This window comes from Carcharodon carcharias, chromosome 16 (assembly GCF_017639515.1).
Source record: "Carcharodon carcharias isolate sCarCar2 chromosome 16, sCarCar2.pri, whole genome shotgun sequence".
Classification (NCBI taxonomy): Eukaryota; Metazoa; Chordata; class Chondrichthyes; order Lamniformes; family Lamnidae; genus Carcharodon; species Carcharodon carcharias.
The window spans coordinates 114010436-114031805 of NC_054482.1; the positions used below are offsets into that span (position 1 = coordinate 114010436).

Here is a 21370-nt window from a genome sequence, read left to right on the forward strand (position 1 = left end):
TCTACAAGTGTATCCATGGCTGGGAGCAACTAGTTTGTGCACAAGCCTCAAAGTCGGGACCAAGTCCTTAAATACCTGTCACTTCCATCATTTTTTTGCGTTAGCAAAATTAATCAGCTGAAGAACATTTGTAGAATCACTGCAACAACAAGTGGAAATCAATCAACAACTAATCTGGGAGTAGATGGTGATTCCCTTATCAAGCTCAGTGGTTCTCAAACTGTGGGTTTGGGGCTGCGAGATCCTCCCACTCCGAGACTGTGCCCTGCTCTATTTTTTTGTGCCTCGACCCCTGCCGACACATGACAGGGCCCTGAATTTGTTCCAGGAAGGATTACTTTGTGTGATTGGCATTAAACAAGGTGGTAAATATTTAAATGGTCCTTCACTACTGAATGTAACAGTAAAGTAAGCGTCAGGTACACACAAGCCAACTGGCTATAATGCTTCCATGTTAAGCAGTACAATTTATTGTGATTCAAATTGTTGAACAAATTTTAGATCTCTTTGTATTTGTGAATCTGGGGCTGGTGGGGTGCAGCCAGTTTGGGGGAATGGTGGGGTAAAGAGGGGTGCTTGATCGCTGGCAGCAGTTCCCATGAATGTAATCTTGATTGCACTCACAAAATGCTGGAAGTATATTAGGTGTGTGTGATCAAGAGTTCATTGGCTGGAGTAATGAGTACCCAAATGCCAATGCTGTCATCAAATACAAGCATTGCATAATGATTAATGTCATGATCTAAGTTCCCTGCATACTTCTGGCAGATACTCTCTGCGTACCATAACACTCTTAACAATATGGTGCCTGGAGTGACTCACACTAGAAGCATGTGCTCATGCCACAGACAAAGTTATGACTTGTAACATCAATTTCTTGGAGGTGCAGATCTGAATTTTATGCCAAATGTGTTCAGTACAGGACATGATAGTCATCGGTGGAACTGATTATCATTAACTACTTATAAATGCTGTCTACTAGATACAACAAAAACAGAAAATGCTGGAAAAACTCAGCAGGTCTAGCGGCATCTGTGGAGAGAGAAACAGAGTTAACGTCTCGAGTCTGTATGACCCTGAGGGTTCCAGTATCCGTAGTAATGTGCTTATATCTTACTGTCTACTAAAAAGTTAGCTTTCAAGCAAATATATATTGGTTTCACTTTATTTCATGTTTTCTTCCTAAAGACCATAATTAATCAGGAACAGAAACATTTTTGCCTGTTCTGTTCTTTGTACCGAGTGTCCTACTATTGTTGTGAACACTGAACTTTGCGAGACACTTATGTTCCGAAATATGCCTTTAAATTCAAAGTGAAAGAGAAGTATGGAAAGGGGGTAATTTGAATTCCTGGTAAACGCCTCAGTTTGGAGAAGTGGCCATGTGACTTCAGGCTGCCATGTGGCTGAGAGTTGAGAAGGTATAGAAACTCAAAATAGAAACTCATGAAAGTGTTGAGGCAATTTATAGCACCTCTCACAGGAAGGACACAGCTCACAGAACAAAATAAATCTGCTGCTGAGAGACAGGCAGGAAAGAATTGGAACACTCCCAGGAACAGGTTTTCACTGTTCTGGAGGAAATGATGGGAAGCAGAAGTAAAACTCTCTTTGGGGAAAACAGTTTTACCAGAGCTGACTAAACAGTTCAAAGGGGTCAGATGTAGAAATCTCTGGAATTCTGGATTGTCAGGTCTGTTATGACCTGAGGGAGAGGGGGATTCATTGAGGTGTGCCTTGCTGGTGATAATCGGATCCGGAAAACTCAAGCAGAGTGGAATAATTGCCAAAGGACACTGGAATTTTTGATCTGGCATAGTGGGGAGTGGTGAACCTCTGCTGGAGAGCTAGGAGCGAATTTGTAGAATGCTACATATATGCCAGAAGTGTGGTATATCATAAGGCAGACTCTGGTTGTGTTAGTTAGTTAATGTAAAATGTGTTTTTTTCTTTAGTTTGATGTATCAGTTGCCTCTTAAATAAAGTTTGGCCTTTATTGATTTTAATTTGTTTGTTACAGTAAAAGCCTTAAAAAGTTAAATCTTGTCCTTTGGTTCTTTCTGTTGGTATTGTGGGAAATTCATCTCTTTTTACAAGTTAAAAGCAAAATACTGTGGATGCTGGAAATCTGAACTAAAAACAAAAAATACTGGAAACACTCAGCAGGTCTGGCAGCATTTTTGCTCCCTGACCTGCTGATTATTTGCAGCATTTGTCTTTTAATTGTTAAAAGTTACCAGTCTCTAGGGGGATTGTAACACTATTGGCTGCTTTGGTTGCAGTAACCTGGATGTTGCTGCCATTTGTGAGGTTAGAAGCCCATTATCTGATGATCTCATCATTGTCTACTTCATTCACCATACACGTTGTGCCATTGAATTGGTTATTTTGGGGAGAAATGCTGGTTTTGCAGGTAATAATACAAAGTACAGTTATGGGTGAATTACAATAGCATTAATAGAGATTTCTTGTTGCATTGGAGTTCTATATGCATGCAATGTCTCACTGTTTATCATGTATCCTGTGGTACCCTATTCCATATATTTTGTGACTGTGATCAGGATTAAACTCATGGAGAACGCAAATTGGCCTGTAGAAGTTAGCTTTATCACAGAGCAAAATTAAAAATTATTGGGAAGTGGCCCAATTGTAAAAGAAACATCGGAATTTGTATAGTATGTTTTCAGTCAATATTGTCCCTCCACGTGTTATAAAGCAGAATTCAGAGAATCACAGAATTGTTATGGTGCCGAAGGTGGCCATTCAGTCCATCGTGCCTGCACTCTCTGAATGAGCAATTCACCTCGTGTTATTCTCCCACCTTCTCCCCATACCCCTGCACATTCTTCCTTTTCCGATAACAGTCTAATTCCCTCTTGAATGCTTCAATCAAACCTACCCCCACCACAATCTCAGGCAGTGCATTCCAGACCTTCGCCAGTTGCTGCGCAGACATGTTTTTTCTCACATCGCTTTTGCTTCTCTTGCCAATTACTTTAAGTCAGCGCCCCCTCATTCTCGATCCTTAAATCCCATCTCTGAGCCCACCTTTGATTATATCCCGCCCCCCCCCTGCCGATTTCTGAATGGGGTTCATTTCCCTCTGCCCAACCCTGTGCAAAATACCTTGGGAGGTTTTGCAGCATTGAAAGATCCTGTTCTTCACTGACCCTAAAGCAACCTTTGAGTCTGTCCGCGCCGCACAGCTTTCGGCACCTGTCATAAACACACAGCTTCTCAATTTGTTTTCTCAGATCACACGCCCTCAGATTCTGGAGTACAATGGCATTTGGCCGAGTCATTCCTTCTTCTCGGCCCACAAACTCACGCAGAGACTGGCTCCAGAGCTGTTGAAGCCTGTGACATTTGAGTACAACAAGGGCCAAGTGGGAAAGATCCAAGCCCCTGCGGACTTGCTTGAAGATATCCTGAACATCCACAGGGGAATCCTCAACATTTTTCAAATCACCATGAAGAAGTCGCAAAATTTCTATGGGTTGCAAGAGGTACCGTTTTATCCCATTACGTCGGCAGCCCTTGCTCCGGTACTACTTTGCATATTACATAAAAGTGACACAAAAACATATGAAACAGGAACAGGTGCAGACTGTCCAACCCCTTGAGCTGGCTGCACCATTCAATATGATCATGGCTGATCTTCCCTCTCAACTTCGTTTTCCCATCCTCTTCCTTGATTCCCTGAGAGACCCAAAATCTGTCCATCTCAGCCTTAACTCTATTCAACGATGGAGCATTCACAATCCTCTAGGGTAGAAAATTCTGATTCACAACCCCCTGACTGAAGAAATTTCTCCTCATCTCAGTCCTAAGTGATAGACACCTTATATTAGGACTGTGCCCTCATGTTTTAGATTTCCCAGCCGGATGAAGTGACCTCTCAGTGTCTACCCCATCAGGCCCCTTCAGAATCTTGTATGTGTCAATGACATCATCACCTTTCTATGTTCTGAACCCTGGGAACTATAGGCCCAATTTACTCAACCTCTCATCCCAGGGACCAATCTAGTGAACCTTCGCTGTACCGCCTGCAATGCAAGTATATCCTTCCTTAAACATGAAGACCAAAACTGCTCACAGTATTTTGGAGGTGGCCTCACAAAAGCCCGATAGAATTTTAACAAGACTTCCTTGTTCTTATACTTCGATCCTCTTGAAATAACAACATTTCTTTTCCGAACAACAGGCCGGAATTGAAGGTGTTTGCCTCACAAATTACATCATTCAGGAAAACAAGAAAGCTCACCGAATTACTATCACCAAGTCAAAAGACTTGAACAACTGTCAGGAGAAGGTTATGATATTCACTGGTGCAGCCTACGCGGATCCTGTCTGCCAACAGGTAAACCTCATCAATTAAGTTTCCTGCTCTCCTGATAAAGCCAGTTATCTACAAACCTCATAATAATGACAAGGGATAGAGCTTCCGATTGGTTACAGCCAGGAAACTATGCCCAAAGTTTGTTCAATATGGTGCTGGTTAAGTTGGGCTTCAAGCTTTCGTTAAAATTAATTTTCAAAATCTGAAAAAACTTGCATGAACTAGCAAAACTGGGCATCATAATAAAGTATAAGTATTTCTTTTTGCTTTTTATAACGTACTCCTTAATGCATCTGGGAGTCGTAATCTGATGCAGTTTTATTCATACACTTGAAAACGGGCTTATCTTCAACAATGAGCGTTTTCATTAAGGATGTCCTATCCTTCGCCTTTAAGTGACTTGATTTAAAATCATTGAAACTACTTTAGGAAACACTGTTACAATCCATTTAGTAGTTTCCCAAGCATGCAATAGTCGGTTTGTTAGTAAATGGAATACCTTTTGATATGACGTGCCAACCAATGTCAGCACACTTAACAAAGTGAGCGTAGTTTGCAGAGGCTTTCAAACCAGTACAATTGGCAGAATCTGGGAATTTCAACATGAGGGTACGGCCAGTTTGTAGGCACTGCCTGATTTGTGCAAACTGAATTTGAACTAGGTGGAAAAGATTGCAGTAAACACAAGTGCAGGTGCTTTTTGTGTGTAACTCACTTACGTTTATAATCCTCCAATCTTTAGTCCTGATTCAGCCACTACTACCCAGACTGCACTGATGTTACTGATGTAAATGAGTGGAAAATCTATCCCAGGATCATTATATATCCTGACATATTTCTGTAGTGAAAACAACGCTGTTTCATCTCTAGGGTATGTTGAAGCAGTTAAACATCTGACCTTTTCTGACTCTGCCCCTGCCTCAGCACATCTACAGCTGAAACCCTTATCCATGCATTCTTTACCTCTAGATCTGACTATTCCAATGCCCCTCTGGCTGGCCTCCCATATTATACCCTCCATAAACTTGAGGTCATTCAGAATTCTACTATCTTGTTCTAAGTCACACCAAGTCCTGTTCACCCCTCACTCCTGTAATCACTGATCTATGTTTGGTCCCAGACAAGCAATGCCTTGATTTTAAAATTCACATCCTTGCCTTCAAATCCCTCCACTGCCTCAACCTTCCCTGTCTTTTTAATCCCCTCGAACCCCAGAACCCTCTGAGATATCTGCGCTCCTTTAATTCTAGCCTCTTAAGCATCCCTGGTTTCAATCACTCCACCAATGCTGGATGTGCATCAGCTGCCAAGGACGTAAGTTCTGTAATTCCCTTACTAAATCTCTCTGCCCCCCTACCTTGCTTTCCTCCTTTAAGACTCTCCTTCAAACTACTGACCAGGCTTTTAGCACCTGTCCTAATATCTCTTTATGTGAAACACCTTGGATCATTTTATTACACTAAAGTTGCAATATATTTACAAATTGTTGCTGAAGCTATTATTAGAGGTGCACAGAATGGTAACATGATATTATTTCCTACCTTCAGAGAAGCAGGAATATACGTGCATCTGCTACTTTCACCCATGTCCTGAAACCTACAGCAACTGGGGCAATCCTTCAGGAAGCCAGGGTTCGGGAAGTGCATCAGTTTACCCCATTCCATGAAGGTGAGGGAACCGCTATATTGGAAGCAAGGTTAGTCTTTGGATATGGCCCCATTAACCCATTTGCTCTCATTCCTTCACTTCAGACAGTGGTGTAGTGATAATGTCACTGGACTAGTAACCAAGAGACCCAGCCTAATGCTCTGGGGACATGGTTTCAAATCCCACCATAGCAGTTGGTGGAATTTGAATTCAATTAATAAAACACCTGGAATCAGCAAAGCTGATGGTGATAGTGACAATAATCATCGATTTTTGTGAAAGCCCATCTGGTTCATGCAGGTCTGGCCTACATGTGACTCCAGACCCACAGCAATGTGGTTGACTCTTAACTGCCCCTCTGAAATGGCCCAGCAAGCCACTCAGTTCAAGGCCAATTAAGGATGGGCAGCAAATGCTGGCCTTGCCAGTGAAACCCACATCCCATGAAAAAATAAAGTATTCTTCCTTCTGTTTTGAAATTCAATCAGAATGTAAGGTGTACTCAAAGCTCAGAATGGGTTCTGCTAAAAGCTTTGCAGCATTTCCCACCTCTGAAAATCTAATCCTGATGTTTTCCCCTGTATAATATTATTTGAATTTCACCTCTTGCCACGTTGCCTATAACTTCCCTTCATTTGATTTACAGGCAACACCTCACACTTGTTAATATCAAGGCTGCAGTAATGCGTGAGCTGCATGTTAAGTTTGTGGACCGAGGAACATTGAAATATCACTTTGACGAGAATGTACTTCGCAAGCCCATGAAATTAATGAAAGCCCAGAGTGTGGAAAAAGTGGTAAATGTCACCAAAGATATTATTTGTGTCTTACTCCATCTGGGGAAGCTATGAAGACCATGGCCAGGGTTTTCCCGCTGGCTGGTCACAGAGCTGCCTCAGGGAGCTGAAGATTTTAGTAAATAAAGAATTTAAAAATGTTAATACCATGTCCCCTCATGTGACTCTGTCACATGATCAGGGACATGTTAGAAATTGTTTTGAAACATTTTTATATTTCTTTTAGTCACCGAACGAAACCTCATCCCGCCCGTGGGTGAGGTTTTGCAAAATATCCAAAGGCCGCTTGGCCTTTTTTGCCTGCCAACTGTAAGGCAGTGAAAGGTTTAATTTAATTAGAGGTTTAATGGCCTTAACAGGCTTGTTAATAGTGGGTGGGCGCGCTGCCAACTCCCATGCGCACCCACCCACTGAAATATCCCGCGTCATTTTACGCTTGTTCGGGTCGGGTACGCGCCTGCCCAATGAGCGCAATATTCTGCCCCACAGGAACATATGAATCAGGAGCAGAAGTAGCTCATACAACCCCTCGAGCCTGCTCTGCCATTCCAGAGAATCACCACGGAGCTACATGAACAACTCCATCTTCCCCGTATACTTTGATTCCTTTAGCACTCATGAACCTATCAGTCTCAGTCTTGAATATACTGAATGACTAAGCAAACACAGCCCTCCAGGGCAGAGGATCCCAAAGATTCGCTACCCTCTGAGTGAAGATTTTTTTCTTCTTAGCTCAGTCCTAATTCCCCGCGAACCCCGCCCCCCCCACCTCCCTTATTCTAAGACCATGGGCAGGATTTTCCGGCCCTGTCAGCAGCGGCCATCGTCACGGGCAGGATGGGAAAATTTGGAGAGTTGACTTTTGGTTGCTCTCCGAATTTTTCTGTCCCACCAGTGATGCTGCCCACTGCTGGTGGGACTAGAAAATCCAGGCCTATGATTGTTAGTTGCAGGCTCTCCAGGCAGGGAACACATCTTAGCAACTAGCTTGCCAAAGAATTTCACCTCTCATTCTGTAGGAAAAATAAGCCTATTCTACTCAATCTCGCCTCGTCGGACAACCCCCTTAGCCCTGAGATCAATCACATGAATCTCATTGCACCCTGTCTAAGGCAAGCATATCCTTCCTTAGGTTTGGGAGATCAAAAGTTGTATCCAGTATTCCAGGTACGGTCTCACCAGCACCCTATATAATTGCAGCAAGACTTCCTTACCTTTACTCCAACTGTACCCCGCCAACCCCCCCCCCAACCCCTGCATCCCCCTTGTAACATTTCACTTACCTTCTTAATTGTTTGCTATACTGGCATATTAACTTTCTGTGATCCATCTACAGGATCACCCAATCCCTCTGAATACCAACATTTACTTTTTAAAAATATTCTACCTTCCCGTTCTCCCTAACAAAGTGGAAAACCAGCACTTGGAAGTTCCGCTCCAAGCCACTCACCATCCTGACTTGGAAATATATCGCCGTTCCTTCACTGTCGCTGGGTCAAAATCCTGGAACTCCCTCCCTAACAGCACTGTGGGTGTACCTACACCACATGGACTGCAGCAGTTCAAGAAGGCAGCTCACCACCACCTTCTCAAGGGCAATTAGGGATGGGCAATAAATGCTGGCTGAGTCACACCCCATAAATTAATTTTTTTTAAATAATTTCACACTTCCCCACATTACGCTCCATCTGCCACCTTCTTATCTAATCACTTAAGCGGTCTGTTTACAGTGTCATGACACTAACATATTTTTTTTCATTATATTATTGTGGTTTGTTATAAAGTAGGTATATGGGTGTGAGTGTAGATGGTTCTGTCTGTGTGATTTACTTGAATTAGAGTCAGATAGGCTGAAAGCTTGAAATTATCAAAAGGAGTTAGGGGGTAAAAGGCATTTGAAATGCTAATGAGTAAACACGGATGAGGGCTTAGTGTTTAAGGTAGGAAGGAAATTTGCATTTTTAGAATATGTGAAAGAGTTGTTTAGGTTTCAAAGGCATGATAGGGTGTTTACAACTAACAAGATAAGCAAGGCCAAGCAGTATGTTTATTTTTCCCAAAGGTATTGACCACATTGGCAACATGAAAGATTTTTATATTATGGGAAAAGTAAATTTCCAAAGACATATAGAACAACGGAACTTACAGATTGAAGAGAGAGAAACATGTATAAAGAGAATGGAAGATTATGTTGTGGGGCCATGTAAGACCTTAAACGATTGTGTAAAACAGCCTTGGGGAAGCCTCCAGCCACTTTTACAGAAGTTTGCAGTGTACTATAACCAAAGGTGGAAGAAAGCCTTTGGAATTCCACTGTCAAGTGGGTGCTGTGGTAAACTTGCTGGTTTGCTATTAAAATTTAAAATCTATTTTGGACCGTTGCCTTAAAGGGATGTATAGATGGAATTCAAGTTAATTAGGAATTTTGGGATTTGTTATAATATTAAGTAACTGCATTATTTATGTGTTTGAATTTTTTTTTGCTAATAAATGTTTTCATTTAGTTTTTAAAATCTCTAAAGATGTTAGTGGACTCATACTTTTGAATTCAGTGCACAAATCATCTCGTTATAAATACAAATTGCAAAACTGTTGTGATAGCATGGCCGAGCTTTCCTTGTGGATTTGTTCCGCCTGGCACACATCATCTTCCATGTCATAACAGCAGCTTAACAGCTTGTGACATATGAAAAAGGCTGAAGTGTGCCCTGATAAAAGTCTTTAAAATTATGAAGTGAGTTGAAAGTGCAGATATAGGGATACTTCCACATGTGTGGAAACCAATGTTTGGCATTATTATTGTAAGGCAATCCCTCATAATGCCAAAGGGGAATTTAGTACCAACTAAGGGAATGGTGGGAATGTGGTATTCACTACCCCATGGAACAGCTGAGTTAATAGCATAGATGCATTCAAGGTGAAGCAAGGTGTGTACGTGAGAAAGAAAGGGATAGAAGGATATGCTGATGGGAAGGGATAAAGAAACTGTTGGTGGAGGCTTGTGTGGAGCATAAACCAGTTGGACTAAATGGCCTGTTTCTGTGTTGCAAAATTCTAAGTAATTCTCTGTAACTTTCCGATTTTTGTAGATTCTAGAAACCCTGAAAAACTTGGAACTGCACAACCAGGAGAAAGTCAATTCTGACACACCCGCTAAATTTCTGCAGCTTGTGCAGCTTCTTCGTTCCACAACAGAAGGAACCATCGCGTCCGTGTGGCAAGGTTCCCACAGCAACCAGTTCCGGTAAATAACTCACTCTGACACTGCTAAGTGACTGCTGCTTCACACAGAAAATGGGAATATTTATTGAACAGCATGCTGTTCTTCCCTTCAATAAAATCCTGGCTGATCTGTATCTTAACTCCATTTACCTACCTTGATTCCTAATAGTATTGGTTTAACAAAAATGCATCAGAGGTTTAAATTTGCAATTGACCACATTTTTTGTGGTGGGGGGGTGGATGGTGTGGGAGAGTTACAGATTTCCATTGCCCTTTGTGTGAAGTATTCTTCCCTACAGCCCCTCAATGACTAGCTCTAGTTTTCGGTTCCCCCAGCTGTGGAAGTATCTATTTTACCAAAGCATACAAACTCACAAATTAGGGGCAGGAGTAGGCCATTTGACCTCTTGAGCCTGCTCTGCCATTCAATAAGATCATCAAGGGGAAACATCCTGTCAGCATCCACCCTGTCAAGTCCCCTCATGATCTTATATGTTTCAATAAGATCACCTCTCATTCTTCCAAACTCCAATGGATACGGGCCCAGTCTGTTCAACCATTCTTCATAAGATAAAACACCAGCCTTTAATCATTTTTAATATCTCAATTTGTTCAGCCTTTAATCTTCCACAGTCAGGGGAATACCAGCCTAATCTATGTAACCAATCCAATCCAATCCTTTTGGCCTGGGCGTCATTCCAGCGAATCTGAGCTGCAGCCCTTCCAATGCCAATTTATCATTCCTGCGGTACTCAGACAGAACACAGTGCTTGAAATGGTGCCTAGCTCCATGGGACTGTGACAAGCACAGGAAGATAATTGCCAATGGAAAGAAAATGAATTATTTTTCACTTGCTTAAGCAAGGAGCCAACATAGACACAGTGAAGCCAAGCAACCACCTCGTGTTCCAGAGGTGGCTATGGTTCCAGCAGTCTGGTGGGATCCTTGCTTGTACAGGTGAAGATGTTGCATCAGGTTAGAGGGAACTTTACTGAATTGAATTGAGAAAACACTCCCCTGGATTTACTGTTTTGTCAACATGACCATCCCTCGCGTTGATCACTGCGACATTTTCAGCAACTTAAAATGGCCTAATGCCATTTTAGTTAGTTGAACAAATGACGGCTAATTTATGAATACAGGAACAGGAGGAGGCCATTCAACCCCAACAACCTACAGCTATAGCTACAACACTGGCATCTACCCTCCAATGTGGAAAACTGCCCAGGTATATCCCATCTACAAAAACTGGAAAAACCCAATGCGGCTAATTAGCGCCCCATCAGTCTACTATCGATCATCAGCAAAGTGATGGAAAGTGTCATCGACAGTGCCATGAAGTGGCACTTACTCAGCAATAACCTGATCACTGACGCTCAGTTTGGGTTCTGCCAGAGTCACTCAGCTCCTGACCTCATTAAAGTCTTGGACAAACATGGACAAGAGCTGAACGCCAGAGGTGGGGTGAGAATGACTTCCCTTGATGTCAAGGCAGCATTTAATGGAGTGTGACATCAATGAACCCTAGCAAAACTGGAATCAATGGGAATCGGAGGGAAAATGCTCCACTGGTTCAAGTCATACGTAGCACAAAGGAAGACAGTTGTGTTTTTTTATTCATTCATGGGATGTGGGTGTCACCGGCTAGGCCAACATTAATTGCCCATCCCTAATTACCCTGGAGAAGGTGGTGGTGAGTTGCCTTTTTGAGCTGCTGCAGTCCAAGTGGTGTAGGTGCACCCACGGTGCTGTTGGTAAGGGATCTCCAGGATTTTAACCCAGTGAAGGAACAGTGATATATTTTCAAGTCTGAATGGTGGGTGACTTGGAGGGGAACTTCAGGGTGGTGGTGTTCCCATGTGTCTGCTGCCCTTGTCCTTCTTGATGGTAATGGTTGTGGGTTTGGAATGTGCTGTCTAAGGAGCCTTGGTGAATTCCTGCAGTGCACCTTGTAGATGGTACACACTGCTGACACTGTGCGTCGGTGGTGGAGGGAGTGGATGTTTGTGGAAAGAATGTCAATCAAGCGGACTACTTTGTCCTGGACGGTGTCAAGCTTGTTGAGTGTTGTTGGAGCTGCACTCATCCAGGCAAGTGGGAAGTATTCTATCACACTCCTGACTTATGCCTTGTAGATGATGGGCAGGCTTTGGGGAGTCGAGAGGTGAGTTACTCGCCGCAGGATTCCTAGCCTTTGACCTGCTCTTGTAGCCACAGTATTTGTATGGCTAGCCCAGTTCAGTTTCTGGTCAATGGTAACCTCCAGGATGTTGATTGTGGGGGAATTGACCAGGTCTAGCTGCATTTGTGCATGGACTGCTTCAGTATCTGTGGAGTTGGAAATGGTGCTGAATATTGAATGATCATCAGCAAACACCCTCACTTGTGACATTTTGATGGAAGGAAGGTCATTGTTGAAGCAGCTGAAGATTGTTGGACCTACCCTGAGGAACTCCTGCAGTGATGTCCTGGAACTGAGATGATTGACCTCCAACAACCACAACCATCTTCCTTTGTGCTCGGTATGATTCCAAGTTTGCTAGGGCTCCTTGATGCCACATTCAGTCAAATGCAACCTTGATGTCGAGGGCAGTCACTCTCACCTCACCTCTGGAGTTCAGCTCTATTTTGTTTGAACCAAGGCTGTAATGAGGTTAGGAGTTGAATGACCCTGGCAGGACCCAAACTGAGTGCCAGTGAGCAGGTTATTGCTAAGCAAGTGCTGCTTGATAGCACCGTGGATGATCCCTTCCATCACTTTGCTGAAGATCAAGAGTAGACTGATGTGGTGGTAGTTGGCTGGGTTGGATTTGAACTACTTTTGTGTGCAGGACACACCTAGGCAATTTTCCACATTGCCGGGTAGATGCCAGTGCTGTAGCTTGGCTAGGGGTGTGGCAAGTTCTGGAGAACAAGTCTTCAATATTACCGGAATATTGTCAGGGCCCATAGCCTTTGCAGTATCCAGTGCCTTCAGACATTTCTTGATATCATGTGGAGTAAATCAAATTGGCTGAAGACTGGCATCTGTGATACTGGGGACCTCTGAAGGAGGCTGAGATGGATCATCCACTCGGCACTTTTGGCTGAAGATTGTAGCGAATGCTTCAGCCTTATCCTTTGCACTTAAGTGCTGGGCTCCTCCATCATCGAGGATGGGGATATTTGTGGAGCCTCCTCCTCCAGTGAGCTGTTTAATTGTCCACCACCATTCACGACTTCATGTGGCAGGACCTCAGAGCTTAGATCTGATCCATTGGTTGTGAAATCACTTAGCTCTGTCTATCGCTTGCTACTTATGCTATTTGGCATGCAAGTAGTTCTGTGTTATAGCTTCACCAGGTTGACACCTCATTTTTAAGTGTGTCTGGTGCTGCTCCTGGCATGTCCTCCTGCACTCTTTATTGAACCAGGGTTGATCCCCTGGCTTGGTGGTAATAGTAGAGTCGGGGACATGCCAGGCCATGAGGTTACAGGTTGCAGTTGAGTACAATTCTGCTGCTGCAGGCACTTCATGGTTGTCCAAGCTTGAGTTGCTAGATCTGTTCGAAATCTATCTCATTTCTATTGTTGGAGGTCAATCATCTCAGCTCCAGGACATCACTGCAGGAGTTCCTCAGGGTAGTGTCTTAGGCTCAACCATCTTCAGCTGCTTCATCAATGATCTTCCTTCCATCATAAGGTGAAAAGTGAGGATGTTCACTGATGACTGCACAATGTTCAGCACCATTCGTGAATCCTCAGATACTGAAGCAGTCCATGTCCAAATGCAGCAAGAACTGGACAACATTCAGGCTTGGGTTAATAAGTGGCAAGTAACTTTCGCGCCACACAAGTGCCAGCCAATGACCATTTCCAACAAGAGAGAAACCACATTTTCCCTTGACATTCAATGGAATTGCCATCGCTGAATCCCCCACTATCAATATCCTGGGGGCTACCATTGACCAGAAACTGAACTGGGTTAGGCATATAAATACTGTGGCTACAAGAGCTGGTGGGAATTCTGTGGAGAGTAACTGATCTCCTGATTCCCCAAAACCTGTGCACCATCTACAAGGTACAAGTCAGAAGTGTGATGGAATACCCTCCATTTGCCTGGATGAGTGCAGCTCCAACAATGCTCAAGAAGCTGGACACCTTCCAGGACAAAGCAGTCCACTTGTTTGGCACCCCATTCACAAACATTCACTCCCTCCACCACTGACGCACAGCGGTAGCAGTGTGTACCATCTACAAAATGCACTGCAGGAACTCACCAAGTCCCCCTCGACAGCACCTTCCAAACCTGCAAACTCTACTGCCTAGAAGAACAAAGACAGAAGATACATGGGAACACCACCATCTGCAAGTTCTCCTCCAAGCCACAAACCACCCTGACTTGGAAATGTATCGCTGTTCCTTCACTGTCGCTTGGTACAAATCCCATAACTCCCTCCCTAACAGCACTGTGGGTGTACCTACACTACATGGACTGCAGCGGCTCAAGAAGGCAGCTCACCATCACCTTCTCAAGGGAATTTAGGGATGGGCAATAAATGCTGGCCCAGCAATTAGGGATGGGCAATAAATGCCTGTGACACCTACATCACAGAATCAAGAATCACAAAATCACACAGTGCAGAAGAGGCCCTTTGGCCCATCGAGTCTTCACCTGACCTGAGAAGCACCTGACCTACCCACCTAATCCCATTTACCAGCACTTGGCCCATAGCCTTGAATGTTATGACGTGCCAAGTGCTCATCCAGGTACTTTTTAAAGGATGTGAGGCAACCCTCCTCCACCACCCTCCCAGGCAGCACATTCCAGACTGTCACCACCCTCTGGGTAAAATAGTTTTTCCTCACATCCCCCTAAACCTCCTGCCCCTCACCTTGAACTTATGCTCCCTTGTGACTGGCCCTTCAACTAAGGGCAAAAGCTACTCCCTATCCACCCTGTCCATGCCCCTCATAATCTTGTACACCTTGATCAGGTCACCCCTCAGTCTTCACTGCTCCAACGAAAACAACCCAAGTTTATCCAACCTCTCTTCATAACTTAAATGTTTCATCCCAGGCAACATCCTGATGAATCTCCTCTGCACCCCCTCCAGTGCAATCACATCCTTCCTATAATGTGGTGACCAGAACTGCACACAGTTCTCCAGCTGTGGTCTCACCAAGGTTCTATACAACTCCAACATGACCTCCCTACTTTTGTAATCTATGCCTCGATTGATAAAGGCAACTGTCCCAAAAGCCTTTTTCACCACCCCACTAACATGCCCCTCTGCCTTCAGAGATCTATGGACACACACACACACCAAGGTCCCTTTGTTCCTCAGAACTTCCTAGTGCCATGTCGTTCATTGAATACTTCCTTGTTAAATCATGTGAAAGAATAAAAAAAAAACCTGTTCCATCACTGAATTAAAATCATGGCCATTCTGTATATGAATGCGACAAGAGAAATTAAGCCAAATACATAAAAGCAAGAAACTGCTCTCATTTTGTATTGAATCACTAGGCGCTGGATTCTGTTTGCACTTCCTGCTGTTGGAACACTTGATGCACTGAGATTTCTCAAAACAGCGATTCAAAATATGGACATCACAATGGCTGATGCCACTCAGGCTTTAGGTGTTGTTATGCATCAAATCACAGCCAATCTTCAAAGTCTATCGCTAGTCAAAGTGAGTATGAACACATTTACTCATAGATACATTGAAAGGTATAGCAGCGAAGGAGGCCATTCAGCCCATTGTGCCTGTGCCAGCTCTTTTAAGGAGCCATCCAATTAGTCCCGCTCCCCATTCTCCAAATTTCTTTATATCCATTCACGGGATGTGGGCTTCACTGGCTGGGCCAGAATTTATTGCCCATCCCTAGTTGACCTTGAGAATGTGGTGGTGAGCTGCCTTCTCGAACCATTGCATTCCATGTCATCCATGTCCCCTTCACATTCTGTCAAATTCCTGTTTGAAACTTTTATTAAATTTGCTGCCACTCTTTCAGAACAACTCACTACATTAAAAAATCACCTCATTTACCCTCTGGTTCTTTTGCCAATTGCCTTAAATCTGTGTCCTCAGGTTACCAGCCCCTCTGCCATTGGGAACAGTTTCTCCTTATTCAATCTATCGAAAACCTTCATGATGTTAAACACCTCTATGTCACCTCTTAACCTTCTCTGCTCTAAGGAGAAGAATCCCAATTTCTGTGGAGATAATTGAAGTCCCTGGTCCCTGATATTCTTGCATCTTTCAAAAAACAGGCAGGGCAGAAAAGGGGTTTCACTGCTCACTTTTGCCCTAAGAGGTACTAGCTAACCTGATTGCTCTCTCTGCAGGAAATACTGGAAATTCTTCCAGTGGAACAGTTCTCCATTCCTCGTCAGGTTGTTCACCTTGGATATGGCTCTATGGTTTTCAGGTATTGTGTACAGCAGGTGACATGCCCTGATAACCTACTGAAGGTGAGTTGATGTGATGCACTGACCATCAATTACTGAGCTGTGCTGATGTGACTTCTACACGTTCCTCACGGAGGCTCTCTTCTTCCAGCCTCTCCATGACTTGCTCACTTTAGCTACTGCTCAGGGCAATGAGGAGGACATCGCTCTCAGCCTCAAGTCGATCGGCAATGCGGGGCAGCCAGCGAGTACCAAGAGTGTCATAAAACTATTACCAGGATTCGGCACAGCGGCTGCCAGTCTCCCACTCAAACTCCAGGTCGATGCTATCATGACGTTGCGTAACATTGCAAAGAAAGACCCAGAAAAGGTAAAGCAAAAAGTCAAGCTGTTCCATCCAACTTAAGAACAAATGATAATGGGGTTAAAGGTGGTGGTGTTCACCTTTTCTCTTATTTTCTGTGTATGGGATGAATTCACTTGTGTCTTGGCAACTTTTTCATTTCAAGTCAAACCTGTAAAAGTTTGAAATTTGTTGTTTTTTTGTCTTTCTCAATTTTCTAATTCATTTTGTGTTTCATTCCATCTCCCCCCCTTTGCATTCCATTGTCCTTTTGACATATTGGAACATATATAAGAGCACGGTAAGGCCATTCAGCCTCTTGAGCCTGTTCTGTCATTTAATTAGATTATGGTTGACCTATCCCTCAATTTAGTTTATCCTCCTTGCAGCTTTGTCCTTTAATAAACAAATATCCATCAGCTACAGTCAGATGCATCAATTGACCCAATATCCCATGATGGGAGCTGGTGGAATTTAAATTCAGTTAATAAAATCTGGAACTGTAAGCTCATCTCAGTAATGGTGACCATGAAACTGTCGTCAACTATTACACAAGCCCATCTGGCTCGACTAATGTCCTTTAGCGAAGGAAATCTGCCATCCTTACCTGGTCTGGCCCACATGTGGCTCCAGACCCACAGCAACGTGGTTGACTCTTAACTGCCCTCTGAAATAGCCTCAGTTCAAGGGCAATTAGGGATAGGCAACAAATGCTGGCCTTGGCCAGTGACACCCACATCCCATGAAAGAATAAATGAAAAAGTCCACTGTCTTTTCGGGGAGATAATTCCAGATGTCTGTTAGCCTTTGGAATTCCTTCCCTACATATCTCTGCCTCTCTACCTCACTTTCCTGCATTAAGGGTTTCCTTAAAACCTACCTCGTTGACCAAGCTTTTGGTCATCTACCCTGGTATCTCCTTATGTGATTCGGTGTCAGAATTTGTTTCCTAATCATTCCTGTGAAGTGCCTTGGGACATTTCATTATGTTGAAGGTGCTATATAAATATACATTATTGCTTTGGCTTTTCCATGAAAAAAATAATTCTTTAATTCCCTTCTAAATGGCCTTGACCTTATTTTAAGATTATCATTGTTGTTCTTGATTCCCACACCAAGTCATATAGTATTGACTAGGCACTTTACAGCCTTCTGGACTGAATATTGAATTCAACTACTTTAGATCTTGAATTCCCTCCTCCATCCCCACCCCCTTTCCGTTTCTTCCCCCTTCCTTTCGTTTTTTTCCAATAATTTATATAGATTTTTCTTTTCCCACCTATTTCCATTATGTTTAAATCTTGTATGCCCTGCTACTTTTTCCACCCCACCCCCTCTAGAGCTGTACCTTGAGTGCTCTGCCATCCATTCTTAATTAGCACATTCATTTAGATAATATCACCACCTTCAACATCTCTTTGTTCCTTTGTCTGTGACATCTTTTGATTATCTGCTCCTATCACTGCTTGCTTGTCCCTACAACCACAACCCCCACCCCCACTTCTCTCCCCCCACCACACCCCTGCCACCTTAAACCAGCTTATATTTCACCCCTTTCCTAATATTCAATCAGTTCTGTTGAAGGATCATGAGGACTCGAAACATCAACTCTTTTCTTCTCCGCTGATGCTGCCAGACCTGCTGAGTTTTTCCAGGTAATTCTGTTTTTGTTTTGGATTTCCAGCATCCGCAGTTTTTTGTTTTTATCGTATAGTATTGAATCCTTTTATCATTTAAACACTTTATTTATATTGCACCTCAGCCTTCTAAATGCAAGAGAATTTGATGCAACCTGTCTTTGTAGCTTAGGCCTTTAAATCCCCCCTTGAGTCTCTCACTAATAATATTTTATATTGTATATTCTAACTATTTCCTATTCGGCAGTCTGCAGACCATTTAACCCATTAACTCCCGAAATGATTGGAGTATCTCCCTCTTGCTCTTTATATTTTTCAACATATTTAAAAGGCTTTCTTATCTTGCAGTCTTCAATTCTGACACTTGCGCAACAAGTCTTTACAGTTTGACTTGTTTTGTATTTTCCGACATTTTGCATTTTATTCCAGACTTCCAGCATTCACAGTTTTTTTTTTGTGTTTATTTTACTTGATATATATTTTGTTTATTGTTAATTGGCAAACATAATACACTGTTACCTACAGGAGTTTAGAAAGATGAGGTGATCTTATTGAATCATATAAGATCCTGAGGGGAAGTGGCAGGTAACTGTACTTCTCTCCGCAGATGCTGCCAGACCGGCTGAGTTTTTCCAGGTATTTTTGTTTTTGTTCAAGATCCTGAGGGGACTTGACAGGGTGGATGCTGAGAGAATGTTTCCTCTTGTGGGGAGACTAGAACTAGGGGACGCAGTTTAAAAATTAGATGGAGATGAAAGTTTTTTTTAAGATAGAGATGAGGAGAGTTTTTTTCTCTCAGAGGGTTGTTAGCCTGTGGGATTCTCTTCCCCAGCGAGCAGTGGAGGCTGGGTCAGTGAATATATTCAAGGTTGAGTTGGACAGACTTTTAATAGACAAGGGTTGGGATTTTACAGCCTCGTCGTGGCGAGACCTGCCTCACAGGAGATTCAGCGGCCCAGCAGGACTGGGTGATCCCATCGGCAGGTGGGACTGGAAAACCCCGCCCAAGGGAGTCTAGGGTGATGTAGGGAACAGAGGAAAGTAGAATTGAGACCACGACCAGATGAGCCATGATCTTAAGTGGTGGAGCAGATCTGAAGGGCCCAAATGGCCTACTCCTGCCCCTAAGTCCTGTGTTCCTATGTAACCTCTCCAGTCCAGAAATCGATTGTTCAGAAACACCAGCTGTCTGGAATTTTTTTCAGCAGATCCTAGCATTCCATCGACATCACTGGGTAAATTTTTAGTACGGTACTTTGGGAGTGGAAACATGGAATGTGGATAAGTAAAACAACTTATATTACTGCTTTTTCATGTTTAATGGCTTTTTTCCAGACAAGTATTTAAATCTACGGTGTTTATTGGTTCACACATTTGTGCTCAGCATTCTAATGTCATTCTCTAATCCAGAAAATCACTGGGACATCATACAAAATGGGACATAAAATGTCGGCACCATCCACGTTCTGCCTTGAGAACACTGGCGGTTTAATAACTATTTCTTTCTTTCTTTTGACACAGGTACAAACCATCACTATACAGGTGTTCATGAATCGAAGGAATCATCCTGAATTACGAATGTCTGCTTGTGCAATATTCCTGTGCACCAAGCCGCCTTTGAATTCGTTGCTGGTCCTAGCCAATTCACTGTTAAAAGAGCCCAGTTTGCAAGTGGCAAGCTTTGCTTATTCGCAGTTCAGATCTCTTGCAAGAAGTTCACTCCCTTCTCACAGTTCCCTGTAAGTGCACAAACTTCCCACCATTGCAAGAATTTGAACTCATTCACAGATTAATGAACATGTTATCTCTATGGTTAAAATGCATCTACTATTCATTTTAACAGGTTGGCTGGCTGTAATTTAGCTGCAAAACTCTTGAGTCCCAGATTTGACCGACTTGGCTTGAAATTCAGCCAGGTTTTTCATCCGGACTTATTCAGCTGTAAGTATGCTGCCAAGAGGCCAAAAGAAAGGTTTCTCTCTCCCACTGAAAACATTACAAGTTTAATGGAACACCCTCTTTAAAGGAAAGATCTAATAGGAAGAGAAAATAGTCCAAAGAATAGCAGAGAGAATACAGGAGCCCGAAAAGTTCCAATCAAGGGTCTTGTTACTCCAGATATTTTACCTTCCATGTTTAAGATTATGTAAAACAGCAAATAAGTCACAACGTGGAAACAAGCCACCCCAGCTCAACCAGCTCATGGAAACATTTACCCTCCGCACAACCAGTCCACTTTTAAAAACTCATTCACGGGATGTCACCAGCATTTATTGCCCATCCCTAATTGCCCTTCAGAAGGTGGTGGTGAGCTGTCTTCTTGAACCGCTGCAGTCCATGTGGAGTAGGTACACTCACAGTGCTGTTAGGGAGGGAGTTCCAGGATTTTGACTCAATGACAGAGAAGGAACGGCCGATATATTTCCAAGTCAGGATGGTGAGTGGCTTGGAGGGAAACTTCCAGGTGGTGGTGTCCCCGTCTAACTGCTGCCCTTGTCCTTCTAGATGGTAGTGGTCATGGGTTTGGAAGGTGCTGTCAAAGGAGCCAGGTGCTTCCTGCAGTGCATCTTTTAGATGGTACACACTGCTGCTAGTGTGTGTCGGTGGTGGAGGGAGTGAATGTTTGTGGATGTGTTGCCAATCATGCGGGGCTGCTTTGTCCTGGATGGTGTCAAGCTTCTTGAGTGTTGTGGGAGCTGCACTCATCCAGGCAAGTGGAGAGTATTCCATCACACTCCTGACTTGTGCCTTGTAGATGGTGGACAGGCTTTGGGAAGTCAAGAGGTGAGTTACTTGTTGCAGGATTTCTAGTGACTGACCTGCACTTGTTGTCACAGTATTGATATGGCTAGTCCAGTTCAGTTTTTGGCCAATGGTAACCCCCAGGCTGTTGATAGTGGGGGATTCAGTGATGGAAATACTATTGAATGTCAAGGGGCGATGGTTAGATTCTCTCTTGTTGGAGATGGTCATTGCCTGGCACTTGTGTG

General features: G+C 43.4%; 1 protein-coding gene across 1 annotated transcript in view; it reads left to right on the forward strand.

Moving 5' to 3' along the window:
- Positions 1 to 21370, forward strand: part of LOC121288987 (vitellogenin-like) — a 114724-nt gene that overhangs the window by 31672 nt on the left and 61682 nt on the right. The window contains exons 4-13 of the mRNA XM_041207848.1: positions 3255 to 3506; positions 4205 to 4360; positions 5887 to 6035; positions 6633 to 6783; positions 9873 to 10027; positions 15516 to 15681; positions 16338 to 16463; positions 16552 to 16770; positions 19902 to 20119; positions 20224 to 20321. Coding sequence (XP_041063782.1) covers positions 3255 to 3506; positions 4205 to 4360; positions 5887 to 6035; positions 6633 to 6783; positions 9873 to 10027; positions 15516 to 15681; positions 16338 to 16463; positions 16552 to 16770; positions 19902 to 20119; positions 20224 to 20321 — 1690 coding nt within the window. The remainder of the gene's footprint in view (positions 1 to 3254; positions 3507 to 4204; positions 4361 to 5886; positions 6036 to 6632; positions 6784 to 9872; positions 10028 to 15515; positions 15682 to 16337; positions 16464 to 16551; positions 16771 to 19901; positions 20120 to 20223; positions 20322 to 21370) is intronic.